At 43.8% G+C, this 16,908-nt stretch overlaps 1 protein-coding gene across 6 annotated transcripts in view; it reads right to left on the reverse strand.

Annotated features, from left to right (window-relative positions):
* Positions 1 to 10,049: 10,049 nt before the first annotated feature.
* Positions 10,050 to 16,908, reverse strand: part of ZFPM2 (zinc finger protein, FOG family member 2) — a 569,933-nt gene continuing 563,074 nt past the window's right edge. For 5 of the 6 annotated variants that reach the window (XM_075920227.1, XM_075920231.1, XM_075920230.1 and 2 more), the window contains one exon: positions 10,050 to 14,789. In XM_075920227.1, the coding sequence (XP_075776342.1) occupies positions 12,298 to 14,789 (2,492 nt within the window). In that variant the 3' untranslated portion in view covers positions 10,050 to 12,297. The remainder of the gene's footprint in view (positions 14,790 to 16,908) is intronic. The other variant, XM_075920226.1, reaches the window with a different exon arrangement.

Consider the following 16,908-nt stretch of genomic DNA (forward strand, 5'->3'; position numbering starts at 1 on the left):
CCCTTAACCCCTTTCTGAACTTCTGTACCTAACTTCTGGTTCCCACACTGCCTCAGTGCCACCTTCCCGGGAGTCCCTAATGAGATCCAGGAGCCATCTCATCTTTCTCCCGTACAGAAAATCAAACACAGTGAATCATGTGGACTCTTGAGTAACCTTCCTATGCAAGAATAACACATAGAGTAACATTTCATCCTAGTCACATATCTTCTTGTTTTTGCACCTTTCCAACACAGATTTCAGTGTCCCATTAAACCTTTAAACGAAATCATTTGTCTCTGGATAACATTGGGAAGCCTTCCATTCTTTTAACTCAGACTGAATAGTGGGAAAAACTTAAACAACTAATAGTCTCGCAGCACCTTAAAGACTAACAAAACATGTAGATGGTATCATGAGCTGTCATGGACACAACCCACGGGGTTGTACCCACCAAAGCTCATGGTACCATCTACATGTTTTATTAGTCTTTAAGGTGCTGCAAGACTATTTGTTGTTTTTTAAGTTTTTCCAGTTACAGGCTAACTCGGCTACCCCTCAGAAGCTAGTGGGAACAAGACATTTGATTCACAATCTGATAAAAACTCCCTAAGAAAACCTACTCAGCTGAAAATAGTGAAAGATGCTTTTGCCACGGTGGCAGCCTTTATATTCAATAGATGTCTCTGGATATCCAGTGGTATAGTTCACTACTACCAAAATATATTTCTTTCCCCTTTGGGTTGGCCAGGACATAGGGCCACCCTGAAAATTTCTCTTTCATCATGGGCAATGGGTGAAGAAGAGCTTTTGAGGCCCTAATGCCTTCTTCTACTACTGACATAAGTTACAAGACTTGCCACATTTCTTCCCCACATTTTGAATATTTTAACTTCATTAGTCTTCTCTGATCCTAAATAACCAGTGAAAGGACAGTCTAGGGTTAAGCACATTACCACCCCAATGCCTCCCAGCACACCGGTCTTTAAGTCGTATTTTAGACCTTCCCACACCTACCACTTACCGTACTTAAACTAAAGGCACATTAGCTTCAAATTTTCCCAGTGCAAGGAGTTTTCCATTTTCCCCAGGGAGCATGTCAGTTTTGCTAGCCATACTTTCTCTGACCAAGAAATGAGTGTCAATATCTCTCCAACATTGGCACATGTTGCCATTCACTTTGGAAAGTTTAATAAATGCAGAATCAACCTCCACTGGGTCAGACCTTATAAAATTCGGTAGGGTCTGCTTAAGCACCATGCTATTTCCTTTTTTTATAATAGCTGCATGTGACGGATTTAATGGGTGCGAGCGCCCCCTCCCAACCGGGCAGGGGGGTTCAGCGGACCCACCGTCTGTGACTAACATACGTCTGTCCCGGAGCTTGTTCCCCGGGGTGGGAGATGTGAGTGTAATCACCCGGCCGTGTGTCGGTGCCGGGGTTCAGCGGACTCACTGGCCTGCCCCGTCAGGGGTCTATGCGTCCTGTAAGGAATGGGGGGAGGGGGGAATTTCTGGGGGCCCGTTGCGAAGAAAGGTCCTCCCCGGAAGTGGGTAATGGGTGTCAAGCATCTTAGTTTGAGGTCTTGGTTGCCCGGCTCCCTAAGAGTTGCGAGGTGGACTTGTGATGGATTCACTGGGCAAATGGAGGTGGTGGACAAAGGGGAGAGTGTGGGGGACCCAGGCCCGCCTTCTCCACAGGGTCCCAGCCCGGGTCCCTAAGTGTGGGGTAAAATTACCGCATTCCCTCCACGGCAGGTGGGGACTATCCCCATAACGCACCTGCCCATGGCTGCCAGAAGCGCCCTGCCCCGGGCTTCTTCCACTCCCCGCTCTCGGCCGCCCTGCTAGAGGGTTCGCCTGGGCCACTTATCCCGCTCGAACCGTCAGCCCCGTCTGGCTGGCATCTTGGGGCTCCGGCGTCAGTCTTCTTGCCCTCCAGCGGGGTGGGATACTTGCTCGCTTGTGGAGCGTGCGGCAGCTCCTCCTGGGGCCGCCCCCAGCTGTCTCCCCCGGCCGCTTTTCAAGCGGCCCGGGCAAGGACGCCTGGGACGCTAGCCCCGCCCCTCTGGCGTCCGTATGCCCCGCTGTGCAACGGCCAGGACTTGGCACTCCGCCCCCTGCCCTGCACAGCCCTATGCAGCCGGCATGCTCGTCGGGCTCCCGGCCCGCCTGCCACAGCCACGTCTGGCCCCGCCCTCTTAGCCGCGGGGCCGGGCGCATTCCTCCGCATTGGGTCTCAGCCCGACTGGGGCTATTCCAGCCACCCGGGCCATCCGCTTGCCCTCTTTGCGCCGGGGGGAGGGTGTGATCCCCCAACCCAGGTTAGTGCGGACCCTACAAAGTCCGTTACACTGCATTAATCTATGCTGGATGGGATGTGAACTTAGATTCTCTCTGATAGGGCATATTCTTTTGATGTGCTCAGCAGAGCGATATGGAAAGCTCTTTCTTTGATCAGTCTCCCATGAAAGATTTCTGTGACTATGATTACTAGGAAGGGATCAGTTGTGGAGAGGTCGATGTCTAGAGGCTGTAGATTCCCAACTGCCCTCCCCCTTCCCAAGGATAAAATGGGACCTGTCCTTTACTCTGGGTTTCTAACCTTTTCTCTTAGGCTTGTGCTCTTGTTTATATGTAGAAGACAGCAAGATCTTCTGCTTTTGTTGGCAGTTCCAAGGGGTTTATCTCAAATAGCCGCTCTAATTTCATCAGAGCCTACAGACAGGAAATATTCCTGTGCAAAGAGATCAAATAACTGGTCGTAAGTCTCCGCTTTTTTCTCCACTTTTCCATCAGATCATGTCTTACATTTACTTAATCTGTATAAGTGATCATGATTTTAGAGGTTTCTGAATTGCATCCTGGATAACATGGAGATGATTTGAAATCTTTATAACACAGCTTTTTAAAAATTCACAATACGTCAAAGAGTCTTCTAGCTCCATCTTAATAAACATTTGTGGTGCTCTACCGAGAGTTTTGAGACTTGCTTGGGAATGCTTTTGACGACTAGAACTCTGTGAAATTCAGTTTTTTTAAAGTAAAGACCTGTTCTCCAGTAAAATATAACCCATCTCTTTATGAAGAACACAGTATGTTCCACCTGGATGTGCCTTGGCGAGAACTGATTATTGGATGAGAGTTTGGTATCTTTGTGTCCAGTTTCTTGAGCTGGTGTTTCCCTTTCTCACACTTCCTGTCCTCCAGTTCCAGAGCTCTTTGGTGTGCTTCCTCTTGCCACAGTTTCTCTGCCTTCTTCTCTTTGACCCTCTAGGAAGCATCTCATTTCTGGTGTGCATAATCCTTGTTCACCTTTACCATCTTTTCCTGCTTTAGCTTGAGCCAAAGGGGTTTTAGCTGCAGTTTTTCTCTTTCCAGCTTTATCCATTCAGGATTCAGCTTTAGCTTTGCAGGTTTGTTTCCTCCTGTCACAGCAGCCTCCTTTCTTGGCTCCTGTCATACTCCATGAGTAGGGTTTTCAACTCATCTGATTTTTTTCCTCTAGAAAAGAAGCAGTGATCTGCACAGAACTCCTTTAGCTGCTTTTTGATATACTTAGCGTACATTTATGTGTTCATTTGGCCCTTGTTCCTGGTCTATCTTATGCTTTACTATGCTCTGTTTCCTTTGCACCAAATAAACAAACTGAAAATTACCATAACTTTTCCTGTGTTTCTTTGTTTGTGATGCTCTTAAAAATGAAATATATCATTCCTTGAAGTGAGACTCTGAGCCAAACAGCAAATTGAGTATAAATCCTCATCCAACAACATCACTGTGATGATTTGAGTGTGTTGAGGACTGTGAATCACCTTATTAACCTTTCCTTAGTGACAGAGAGTGAGTCTACCCTATGGCCATCTCTACACTAGGAAAGTATTTTGAAGTTACTAAATTTGACTTAAGAATTCCCGATTTAACAAATTTGAATTAGCGTATCCACACTACGTGTGATCTGAGGAAGTGGGTCTGGCCCACGAAAGCTCATCATCTAATAAACCATCTTGTTAGTCTTTAAAGTGCTACATAGTCCTGTATTTTGTTTCAGCTACACCAGACTAACACGGCTACATTTCTATCACTATTTCACACTACGTGAAAGCCTCAAAATTAGTATGAGGCATGCTCTATGAATGTGGATATGTTACCTCAGACTTAGAGCCTCAGAAAACTCTGGGGAGTAATAAGTTTGAATTACTCTGGAGGATAGTTATTTCGAAATAGCAGCACTAGCGCATCCACATTAACATTATTTCAAAATTACTATTTCAGAATTAGCATTACTCTTCATGAAAAGCAGCTGTACAGCGTTTGAATTCCGTGGTCCATTATTTCGAAATAACAGGCTTAGTATTGTGGACACTCTGCTTACAAATTCAAACTGGGGAGCGTTATTTTGAAATTAAGTCCTAGGCTGCATCTAGACTGGCAAGTTCTTCATTAGTTCCCATAATAGAAGGACTAGAGGACACCAAAGGAAAGGAATGGGTAGCAGGCTTCAAACTAATAACAGAAAGTTCTTCTTTACAAAGCAAATAGTCAACCTGTGGAACTCCTTGCTGCAGGAGGCTGTGAAGGCTAGAACTAGAACAGAGTTTAAAGAGAAGTGAGATCAATTCATGGAGGTTGGATCCATGGAGTGGTATTAGCCAGGGAGTAGGAGTGGTGTCCCTGCCCGAAGTTTGTGGAAGGCTGGAGAGGGATGGCACGAGACAAATGGCTTGGTCACTGTCTTTGGTCCATCCCCTCCAGGGTCCCTAGGGTTGGCCGCTGTCGGCAGACAGGCTACTGGGCTAGATGGACCTTTGGTCTGACCCAGTACGGCCATTCTAAGCTCAGGGCTCGGGGTTGGGGGTCTCAGTGGACCACCTTGATTTTCATGCAAACCTGCTCCTGGGTGGCCAGGCTGGCAGCTCTCCTGCCCTAGACGGCCACTTTCCTGTGCCTAGTGCGGAGGTCGTGGACGAGGTCCACGATGTCTGCACTGGACCAGGCGGGTGCCCGCCTCTTGCGGTCCTGGGTAAGCTCCCGGGAGCTGCCAGCCTGGTCCCGGGAAGAGGGGAAGTGCTGGGGGGCATCGGGTGTCTGGCTTGAGCCGTGCCAGGTGCAGGGTCTGCTGGCTGGGTGCTGGCAGGCTTGCACCTGGCATGGGCACCGTAGCCAGCCCGTGCCCCTTTATGGGGACCAGGGCTGAGAGGGTGGCAATAGAGTTTCCCTGGTGTTGGCCAGAGTGGCCAGCAGGGAAACCTGGGGAGGGCTAGCCTCCCACTAGTTCGAATTAAGGGGCTACACACCCCTTAATTCGAACTAGTAAATTCGAACTAGGCTTAGTCCTCGTACAATGAGGTTCGAATTAAGTTCGAACTAGCGGAGCGCTAGTGTAGCGCCTATCAAAGTTAATTCGAACTAACGTCTGTTAGTTCGAATTAACTTTGTAGTGTAGACATACCCTAAGAGTGTTTCCTTTGGCAGTGGGGATTGAGGGTCACAATATCAACATTTTATGTGTCTCTAGGTGCTTGTACATGATGCCACATTTTGCAAAGGTCTTTACAAAGTACTGGAATTAGGTTGCTAGGTATTTTTGAAAAATCCCACTAGGAGAGGGCCAAAAGTGAAAGCCATAATGGAGCACATAGAGTACCCATCATAACTATAGCAGGAAGCCAAACTTGGGTGTGTGTGGGGGAAGAGGGGGAGGGGAGGAAGCCCTCTCCCTTTGCATTATAGCAAATGATGTTCCTTCCCAAATATATTTAAAATATGACCCACACTTCCAAGTGTGCCAAATCATAATTTTTGTTCCCTCTGGAAACAATGAGCATCAACCCTGTTTTCATGTATTACTCCATATCAACATTCTCTTTCCATTAGCACAGAAAGTAGTTTTAAGATGTGATGTCAAACCAGATTTAAAAGTTTCTCCCTGTTTTTTCCCCTCAAAGATTGTTGTTTTGTTTTGCTGTTGGTTTTGTTTTCTTGGCATGAAAAGCAACGATTGTGAACCCAGGTACTTCTCGTTTGCATAGTTACTCCCAATATGAGACCCCCCCATTCCAAAATGAGGCAGCTTCTCTCAAAGCAGTTTTCTTCTGTGATGAGTCATTAAGCTCACAGGTCTTTCATTGGATCCCACAATTATATCTTGAGGTGGGAAAGCAGAAGTCATAGCATCATCAGAATTAAGAACAGATTAAAGATACTGAAGCACAAAAAGTGACTGTGGTTCTTGCTCCCTCAGGCAAGAATGCCAACATAATCAGCCCAGAGATGTTTCCCCTATATCCTCCTAATAGTCTAATTGTCAGGGTTTAATAAATCTTGCTCAAAAAGAAAGAGAAAATGAAGTGAAGGTGAAGTTTCCCAAGTTAATTGAACCAACCAAATCATGCAGGGACCGAGTGGCCTTGAAGATCTATTACCATTTCAAATCCCAGCTTCTCTATGTATTGCTCTTGTGACTCATGCTTCAGAGGAGGAATGGGAATAGGAAGCATTTTTTTTTGGTCATGATTAGACTAAAGACTGTGTTTTCCACATGAACAGTGCTTCTGGATATGGGTGGTGGGTATGATAGGCTGGGGAAGGCTGTGCCTTCCCAAACAGCCAGCCATGGCCCCACCCAGAACCTCTCTGTCACTCCCTGGTGTGGTATCCTCGGCTCTGGCTGGGGCCACACACTCTGCCCTCCTGGCACTGTGGGGTTGGGGGTACGCCACTCGCTCTCTTGGTGCTTGTGAGCTGGGGAGGCTGAAGCCGTGCTGCCCATCCTCTCAGTCCTCTGGGGCTGGGGATGCTGGACTGGATGGGGGCTGGTGGCTATGGGGGAGGACTCTTGGGTCCAGCAGGGAGGAGGCGGAGAAAGGGGTGCTTGGAACAGGCAGAGCATTGGGTGGTGGAGGTAAGGCTGGGAGCTAGTGTCTCCCAGCCTGCCATCCATCCATCATCTCTACTCCAGTCAGAGATGAACGAGAGAAAATTGGGCACAGATTATTTTTTTTGCTTATAAAACATGAAAATATTTGTTCATATTACTACTGGGCAGCAAACTGTTTTGCTAGCAGACAACCTTTCAAACTAAAAACAATGTTAGTGTGTCAAAAGGAGAGGGCATTTACATGCAGCTGACATAGCGGGTGCACAGCACTCCAAGGGCACTATTTTTAGTATAATAGAGCTGGACAAATTGTTAGAAACATTATTTTCATAAATGTTCATGGATTCTGAATTGCAACATGTGCAAATTATATTTGTATCTTTTCTTCACTTTGCCACCCAAATGCTTGGAAGAAGAGTAAACATCGATATACATGAAAAAAACCGTGTATTTGTGTGTGAACTAGCACATTTATTATTTATACTGCAGAATCATGTATAAGTCCCAGTCATGAATTAGTACCCCATTGTGTTTGGTGGTATATAAACAGGTAACAAAAAGATGGTTTCCTGTCCTGAAGAGTTGGTACCTATTTGATCGCCCTTTTCATTCACTTATAGACAGCTAGACATACCTACACATTCTGCACTCAAGGCTTCATCTTCAACATCATTTCTTAGCATACCTCCACCCCAGTGTCCACACTCTACCAATGCTTCTGGATTTGACTTTCATACAGTCCTCTTATTTCTATCTTCATCGTTGTCTTCTTGTTTAAGTTCCTCCTTCCCTTTGCATGGAGTGCTTTGTATATGGACTAATGGGTCACCTAACTAAGCATAGAGTATGCCAGTAGCCTTCATACTTCGAACAAAGCATAACAAATGACCACTAGCGTAGTGTGGGTAGGTGAGAGAAATGGAAGACTAGTAAACTCAATAATGTAGATGCTCAGTGAGAATATTTGTTTATCGTGATTTTATGAATATAAGTGCATTTTTATGGCAATTGGACAATGTTACAAGTACCTAGATATTAATACAGTGGTACACAGAAAACAGACAAAAATCATATGATTCCTTGTGCAGCTGGGATTATAAATATTGTAAAACAGTGTGTGATAAACATAAAATTATGTGTATTGTTATGTAGACTGACTCTTATTTTCATTTAGGAACCTAAATTCAGGGGCATCATTTCAGAAAAATTCAGTCGGGATGAGGAGGGAATTTGGGTCAGGCTATAGAGCATTATATGTGAGTACAGGATGCACCTCTAAAATCTGGGATTCTCTGGTTCAGCAACATCCGTGGTCCTCCATGACCATGGATGTTCTAGGATCAGAGAGTCCTGGTGCATTACAAGGGGGTGAGGGCTTGAGAGCCAGTGTGTGGCTCAGCTGGGCTGTGAGGAAGGAGCCAGGAGCTAGCGTGAATCTCAGTTGGGCTGTGAGGTGGGGCCGGGAGCTGGCTTGTGGCTCAGTTGGGCTGCAGAGGGAGAGAGTGGGAGCCAGCACATGGCTTATCTGCACTGCAAGGGGGGGCAGTGAGCCAGTGCATGGCTCAGTTGAGCGGGGGAGCCAGGAAGCCCAATGGGTGGGGCCAGCAGGGGGGCAGCAGCAGAGGCCCTGAAATGAGCTCCCCTGGTTCAGAAAAATCCCTCACCTCAGCAGTCAAGTTCTGAGCGTGCTGGACCAGGGAGGGCCAACCTATATATTGTAGGCCCTCAAAGTTGCCTGCAAAGTTGAATGGGGCTAAATGTGCAGGCCATAATGGAGCACATAGAGCACCCACGACAAGCCCAGCAGGAGGTCAAATATATGAATTTCAGACAAACCCCAAAACCAGGGTTGTTGAACTTGGGCAATGAAATGAGCCAGACTTCTTTTAGCATTTGCAGAGCTTGCTGAGTGACTTTAAGATCTAGCTACAACCATCATAACTAGGACTGCACAAGCACATTCACACAATTGTTCTCAATGTGAACAACAACTTAAACCAAAGCATCAGAAAATACATCAGGTTTTTAATCTTTTCTGTTTTCTCAATCAGGAAGGAACTAGCTCTTTTTAAGTCCAAGGCCTACATAAGAATATAAGTATGACCAAACTAGGTCAGACCAAAGACCCATTTAATCCAGTATTCTGTCTTCTGACAGTGGCCAATGCCAAGTGCCCCAGAATAAATGAACAGAACAGGTAATCATCAAGTGATCCAATCTTTGTCATTCATTCACAATGTCTGGCAAACAGAAGCTAGGGACACAATCCCTATTCATCCTGGTAAATAGTCATTGATGGACTTATCCTCCATTAAATTACCTACTTCTTTTTGGAATCCTGTTGTAGTGTTGATCTTCACAACATCATTTGGCAAGGAGTTCCACAGGTTGGCTGTGTGTTGTATTAAATAATGTTTCCTTCTGTTTGTTTTAAACCCACTGCCTTTTAATATAATTTGATGACCCTCTCAGTTCTTGTGTTATGAGTAACATTTCCATACTTACTTTCTCCGTGTCAATCATGATTTATAGACTTCTACCATATCTTTCCTTTGTTGTCTCTTTTCCAAACTAAAAGGTCTCAGTCTTATTAATCTTTCCTCATATGGCTGCTGTTCTTCAATCCTTATCATTTTTGTTGCATTTTTGGAAACTTTTCCATTTCCAATATACTTTTTTAAGATAGGATGACCACATCTGCATGCAGTGGTCAAGATATGAGTCTACTTGTATAGCCAGTCCTTTTCTTGTACAAGAAGATTTTACATGTCTATACTTTCCTTATTATTTTCTGTTGCGTTTCTATCACTAATGTGCATTCCACTAGCTCTCTCAATATTGCAAATAATTTCTTAAGGCACTGCTCCAATTGATAATTGCCTGGGAACCATACTATCTAATTGAGGTGACAAATCTGTATGGGAAATTTGGACTATTTAATACTTTAGAGTGGGGTGCTCAAACTTTTTCTTTCTGAGCATCCCTCTCCGCACATGCTATAAAAATTCCACAATCCATCTGTGTCAGAAGAACTGTTTTTCTGCATATAAAAGCCACACCACATGTTAGGGGGTAATAAGTAGGACAATTGCCTGGAACTCCACGATACTGTCCAACCTTCCCCCCCAAAGCTGCCTTGCTCAGACTTTGGCTTCAGCTTGGTGGGGCTCGGGGTTCAGGGTGGGTGGGATTTTAGCTTTCAGTCCTGGGCTCCAGTGAGTAATACTGGCCTGATTGGTGAACTCCCTGAAACCTACTTGTGGCCCCCATGCACAGATATAAAAAGACATCATCTTCCTCTCCAAGTGCAAACAGATGGACATCATACCTCCAGGACTGAAAGTGAAAAATCCATTACAAATAATTTACTATGCTAGGAATAGTGAAAGACTGTGTCATATACACTCAAAAAAAAAAAAAAGGTCACCAGAGTTACTCTGAATTGGTGCCAGAGTAATGTGATGAGCATGTGGCCCATAAAATGATAACTAAGGTCACCACTTCTCTTTACCAAAGACAAAAGGGTTAAGTTCCAATCTGTGCCTGAAGGTAAGATGAGGAAGGGGGGATGAAATTAGCATAAATAACATTGTAAAATTCTTGGGCTTTCATTTTGAACATTGTATGCCCTTAAGATGCAGCCCACATTGGTCCTTTGTGTGTGTGTTGACACTCATATCTTAAATATGCAAACAAATGACATCATTTTTACAAAATTTGGACCATTACTTTTATTTCTCATATTGTTCAGATATATAAAGAAATCTCAGGCATTAGAAAATAAAACATTCTCAGGATCTACATGGCTATTTGATGCAAATATTATCCTTTTTTGTGTTTGACTACATGTTTGTACTTAACTAAAGTTTTTAGTTTGACGTGTTCATGTGAAGGGCTTACTTACAAATTTATAAGATAAAAATGTACCAATAATTAATTTCTCGCCCCATGTTAAATCTGTCTGAAACAGTGGGTTGGGACTGCACGGTTGCATATTCACTTTTTGTTCACCACTTTGATATCTAATATTGTATGTCCATTCTTAAAAGGCATTTATCATTTGTTAACCTAGACTATACATATGTTTAAAACAAAAGATTAGTCACTTGAAAGAAAATTACTATTCATTTGAAAAATGCAAGTAGTTTTTTCTTTAGAGATCACTGATTAGATTAAAAGATACAGGTGATTCCTTAGCTGATGTAAAGCAGCATAGTTCCATTGACTTCAGCATGTTGAAGTCAAGCCTTTATCCTTCAATGACATGTCTTACTTAGTTTCAGTTAAAGAATTATCCTGCATATAATAGGACTCAGCATATTCATTCTCACCTTTTAAACTGTTTGCAGCAATATTTATTTCTAGTGTAGAGTGTTCTCAAATCCCCAGTTGCTCACTTAAATTGTTCGATATCTATGCCCTTTGCAAACAAAGGAAAAAATAAATACTGCCAAACATCTCCAATGATCAGGAATTTTATTCCATCCATATACATGCATAGTAACAACATTTGTTGAGAAATTGTTTCTATCAGAAGTAGAACATTATCTTTGTGATCACCAGTTGCAGTATTGCTACTCTTATATTTAAATATATCTTATATATGAATTAGATTCATACTTGCAGCATTGAGTTTAGGGTTTCATTTTAGACTGTGCCTTTCAAAAGATAAAACTGATTGATATGACTTCATTACTTACAATACTGCTTCCAGTAATTTTGTTCATTCTTTATAAAGTATTGCATTTAACAGCAAAATTTTAAAAATTGAGACAGAGATGCATCAGCGAAAGAAAATACAAGTACTATACAAGAAAAAAATTGCCATCTTCATTTAACGTACGTTTCAGATTAAGAAAGTGGACAGAAACATACTGCTACATACAAATGCAAAGCCTAATTACTAAAGTACTGTATTTGCTAAAATATAAAGTGCAAACTGAGCCCAATAGTTCAGAAATTGAAATTTTAAGGCGAACTTTAAAGCATAGATGAAACTTTTTTGCAAGTTATATTTTAGCATATACGTATATCTGCAACAGCATATAAGAAAAAAATCAGGCTACACAAGTGCTTTTGAAGCTATTCCTAAATGATTTCTGTATTGTTTGTGACTATTTTCTTTAAAATCTACTATACAGTGCAAACCATATGTGCTACACAATAACTATACAATAACATTACAAATGACTTTAATATAAAGTTTTTAAATAAAAAATAACATAACTACAGCTATGAATACTTCTGGTAAAATAAATTAATATTTTGAAAATGGCACCAATAATACACTTTACTAATGGACTGTAATGAAATTACACCTTGAAGTCAACTCAGCAATTATGAATTATCTCCTGATTGTCCAGATGTAATTCAAACAGCTTTCTTTAACCTTTATGGAACAATATACTAAACACAGGTACCAAAGGTGACTGATTGTTTCATTTGACATGTTCTGCTGCATGTGATGAGCAATAAAACTTCTTGTGAGTTATAAAGTTTGAAAGGTTGTTGAACTGGATGTCACACAGTCGGCAATATTTCCCGCTGGTTGGGGCCTGGGTAGAACCATTAACACCTTTTGCTATACTAGACAACTGTTCCTCAGCAGTAGGAATTGCTGGAGAGACATTTTCATTTGCAGCTAAAGGATTCTCAGAGATCCAAGAGGGAGACTTGTGCCCATCTTCATGTTGAGGATTCTGGGAAATGTTCTCTTGTTGTTGGTTTGTTGCAGGCCTCTCTTCCTGTTTTAGTCCACCATTAACTATTACCATGCCTCTGTTTTTTGGCAATAATGGAAGAGACTCTTTCTTCTGCACAGCACACCCATTTGAAGGTATCTGGCCTTTAGGAGATTCAACTTCTGTGTTTGTGCTTTGATCTAAATCAGTGTTATGAATGACAAGGGAACCAGAAATGTAATCACTTGGCTTTATTCCATAATATGGAGAAAGCTGATCAGCTCCTTTAGCTTTCTTTATTGCTCCAGGGTAAAGGCATTGTGGAAGAAACAAATGTTTGTTTTCTTCTTTTGTAGCAATAAGCTGGGCTGCTTCACTAAAGACTTTAAGTCCTTGAAGAGTTGCTAAATGTGTAGAAAACAAGTTTCCATTGGGAGAAGACTGTTTGGAGTTTCCATTTTTTTCACATTTGATTATGCTTCTTTCATAACTGACATCAGGACTGTTTCGTTCACTTTCTGGGTTTTGAAACACTTTGCTCTCAAGCTGTCCCAGGTCATTACGCTGATGTGCAGTGACAGGGCAAAAATTTTGCTTATGGGCCAGGTAGTTCTCTACCTTGTTGAAACTGATCTTGCACACTGTGCACTCATGGTAGTCCAGCAGCCTTTTTGGAGAGGTGGATGTCCTGTCTGACTGCGATAAACATTTTTTGCTGAGATCTATGGGCACATCCATCTCCAAGCAAGAAACTGTGGAGTGTGAAGTGTCACATTTTGAAACTGGAATACATTTGTTAATGGACAACGATGTTTCTAGATGCTTGGAGACTATTCCTGGAAAGATATCACAGCGCGGATGGTAACATTCTCCAAGACCTTCTGTTGATTCTTGAGTGGATGTGCAAGGGTTGCCAAGATTAGCCACTTCAAGAAACCGCTGCTGAGCCAGCTGTGGCCTTTGTTCCTGCTCTGGTAGGCACATCTCATACATCTTCCTTCTTTTACGTGTACGCATTGTTCTCTGCATAGCAGGCACTTTGCTGGAAGCAGATCTCTTCAGTGGAGGATCATGGCGTGTGGCACAGTAATACTGTTTGTGGACCATGTAAGTTTCATGTCTGCTGAAAGTAATATTGCAAGCTTCACATGTGGTTTTATTGGGATCACTTTCTCCTTCTACTAAAGCAGCATTAGGGTTCTTCACATCAGCAGGTTTTCCATTAATTTTCTCATCAGTACTGGCTGCAGCTGAAAGCTTCTTCGTCTGTGCAGAAAAATCTTTTTCATGACCCTTACTGTTTGGCCCAATCAAATCTAACACAGAGGAGGAGTTGATGCAAGATGTCTGAAGAAGCTGATTCTCTGCATCTGAAGTGTGGGGAGTAGTATTCAGAATGTTTATTGAACTTTGGCCATTGTTAGGACTTACAGCCTCAGGCATTTTTTCAGAAATGCTGGAAAAATCGGGTGACTTTGCCATCTGCTGCCATCGGCTGCTGCAGTAATGTTTTTTATGTACTAAGTAGTTGTCCAGATTGTTGAACGTTATGTTACACTCAAAACAGGTAGCTCCTTTTGGCATCAATGGACTATAAATTACAGGAGGATAACTGCTACTGCCATGCCTCAGTCTTCGGTGTACCAGTTCAGACATTTTGGCTAAGATTTCTGAAGCCTGAGGAACCACTGTGATGTCCTGTGGAAAAGCAAACTGAGAGAGAAAAGGTCCCATAGGAAAAGAAGGGCCAATGTTAGGCTGAACTGGGGATGAGGCAAGTCTTGGACTAGATGGTTCAGATTTTATTTTAGTGTATGAAAAACTTTGTTTATTTGTTGCAGGCTGTGTTTCTGGCCTCTGGGCTGGAAGGAAAAGTGGAGTCTTTTTTTCACATTTGTCAAGCTCAGTGTCTGAACTTGCATCCTTAGTCTGCATGGTCTTTTGGCTCAGGGGGACTTCATTTCTGTTCAAAAGATCTGTTGCTGGCTGTAAAGCTTCTTCAGTGCCACCTGGAGAGGGCTCAATGTCACTTTCTCTTTGCAGCTTGTTGCCAGAGACATGTAGCTCTTGGTGCTGAAGTAGCTCCCTCTGAGTTTGGAAGCCAAAATGGCAGTGATTGCATCTAAAGGCAGCTTGAGTGAGATGTGAAAACAGATGCTGATGGAAGTTAATCACTGAGTCTGCTGTGTAGTTACAAACTGTGCATTTCAGACTAGCACCAGGCGGGAGAAATTCTTCCATTTTCACTCCTTTGGACAAGATAAACAATACACAACATGTTAGGGTAACCTCTTTCCTCTTATGAAGTACAGTATGAAAAGCATACACAAGGAGAATATAAACATGGTGAGAATAATTCATGTTCCTCTGATGAAAGTGCTCTCTATGTGTTCACCCATATTGGTTTCTCTGGTAATGGTTAAAATTTCAGAGGTGCAGGGAGAAACTGTAAGTCACATAAAGGTAATTCAATTTAAATGAAAGGTAACGCAATTTTTGTTACATCAGCATGCACAACAGTATGATGAGGGTGTTCAAAGGTCAAGTCCAGGAGAGTTGGGGGGTTGAAGAGTGCTTTGTGACACTGAAGCAGTGCAGAGCACTGAGTGTCATGATGAAACTTAAACTTGAGCTGTGGAAACTCATTCTTCAGACCGGGAGGTCTCTGCTCCAGTTTACTAGTGCTGGTCAAAGTGCCCTGCAGCCATAACATATGGGGGGCTTACTCAGGATGTGAAATGCAGTGGGCCTCACATGTTTGGGATGGCCTGTCCAAGGACATAGATAACGCACTGGTTAATGTGTGTTCTATGTCCCATTTTTGCTGATCCATAGAGGATATGGGTTTGTTACAGCCCCCAGTTAGGTTTCAGGTCTTTAGCACAAGCTATAGAGACATGGTTTTAGCTGTGTAGTCCCTGGTTCACTTCATGATGTCTGCCAACATAGCAGCTGTCACAAATGTGGCAGCCATTAAACATTCACAAGAAATTTACATAGATTTTGTAATATTACACTTAGAACCTGTTTAGAAGTAGGATAGTATCCTACACACACTGAGATTGTCCCTCTCTGCTTTCAAAATGTCCAGTGGTACAGTATCTAAGGGTATGTCTACACTACAAAGTTAATTCGAACTAACAGACGTTAGTTCGAATTAACTTTCATAGGCGCTACACTAGCGCTCCGCTAGTTCGAATTTAATTCGAACTAGCGGAGCGCTTAGTTCGAACTAGGAAAACCTCATTTTACGAGGATTAAGCCTAGTTCGAACTAGCTAGTTCGAATTAAGGGGTGTGTAGCCCCTTAATTCGAACTAGTGGGAGGCTAGCCCTCCCCAGCTTTCCCTGGTGGCCACTCTGGCCAACACCAGGGAAACTCGTCTGCCCCCCTCCCGGCACCGGACCCCTTAAAGGTGCCCGTGCCAGGTGTAAGCCTGCCAGCACCCAGCCAGCAGACCCTGCACCTGGCACGGATCGAGCCACCCACCCGATGCCCCCCAGCACTCCCCCTCTTCCCAGGACCAGGCTGGCGGCTCCCGGGAGCTTGCCCGGGACCGCAAGAGGTGAGCACCCGCCTGGGCTAGTGCAGACATCGGGGACCTCGTCCACGATCTCCGCACTAGGCACAGGAAAGAGGCCGTCTAGGGCAGGAGAGCTGCCAGCCTGGCCACCCAGGAGCAGGTGTGCATGAAAATCAAGGGGGTCCACTGAGACCCCCGACCCTGAGCCCTGAGCTTACAATGGCCGTCCTGGGTCAGACCAAAGGTCCATCTAGCCCAGTAGCCTGTCTGCCAACAGCGGCCAACACTAGGGACCCTGGAGTGGATGGACCGAAGACAGTGACCAAGCCATTTGTCTCATGCCATCCCTCTCCAGCCTTCCACAAACCTTGGGCAGGGACACCACTCCTACCCCCTGGCTAATACCACTCCATGGACCCAACCTCCATGACTTGATCTCACTTCCCTTTAAACTCTGTTCTAGTTCTAGCCTTCACAGCCTCCTGCAGCAAGGAGTTCCACAAGATGACTCTTTGCTTTGTGAAGAAGAACTTTCTGTTACTAGTTTGAAGCCTGCTACCCATTCCTTTCCTTTGGCGTCCTCTAGTCCTTCTTTATGGGAACTAATGAAGAACTTTTCTGTATGCACTCTCTCCACCCAACTCCTGCTTTTAGAGACCTCTATCCTGTCCCCCCTCCATCTCCTCTTTTCTAAGCTGAAAAGAGGCAGTCTCTTTAGCCTCTCTTCATATGGGACTTGTTCCCAACCCTTGATCATTTTATTTGCCCTCCCCACTCCCAGCCTCTCTCTTCCCCTCTCCCACCTCCTTTTCCCAGTCTCCCCCAGTTTTGTTCAATAAAGACAG

This window comes from Pelodiscus sinensis, chromosome 2 (genome assembly GCF_049634645.1).
Source record: "Pelodiscus sinensis isolate JC-2024 chromosome 2, ASM4963464v1, whole genome shotgun sequence".
NCBI lineage: Eukaryota > Metazoa > Chordata > Testudines > Trionychidae > Pelodiscus > Pelodiscus sinensis.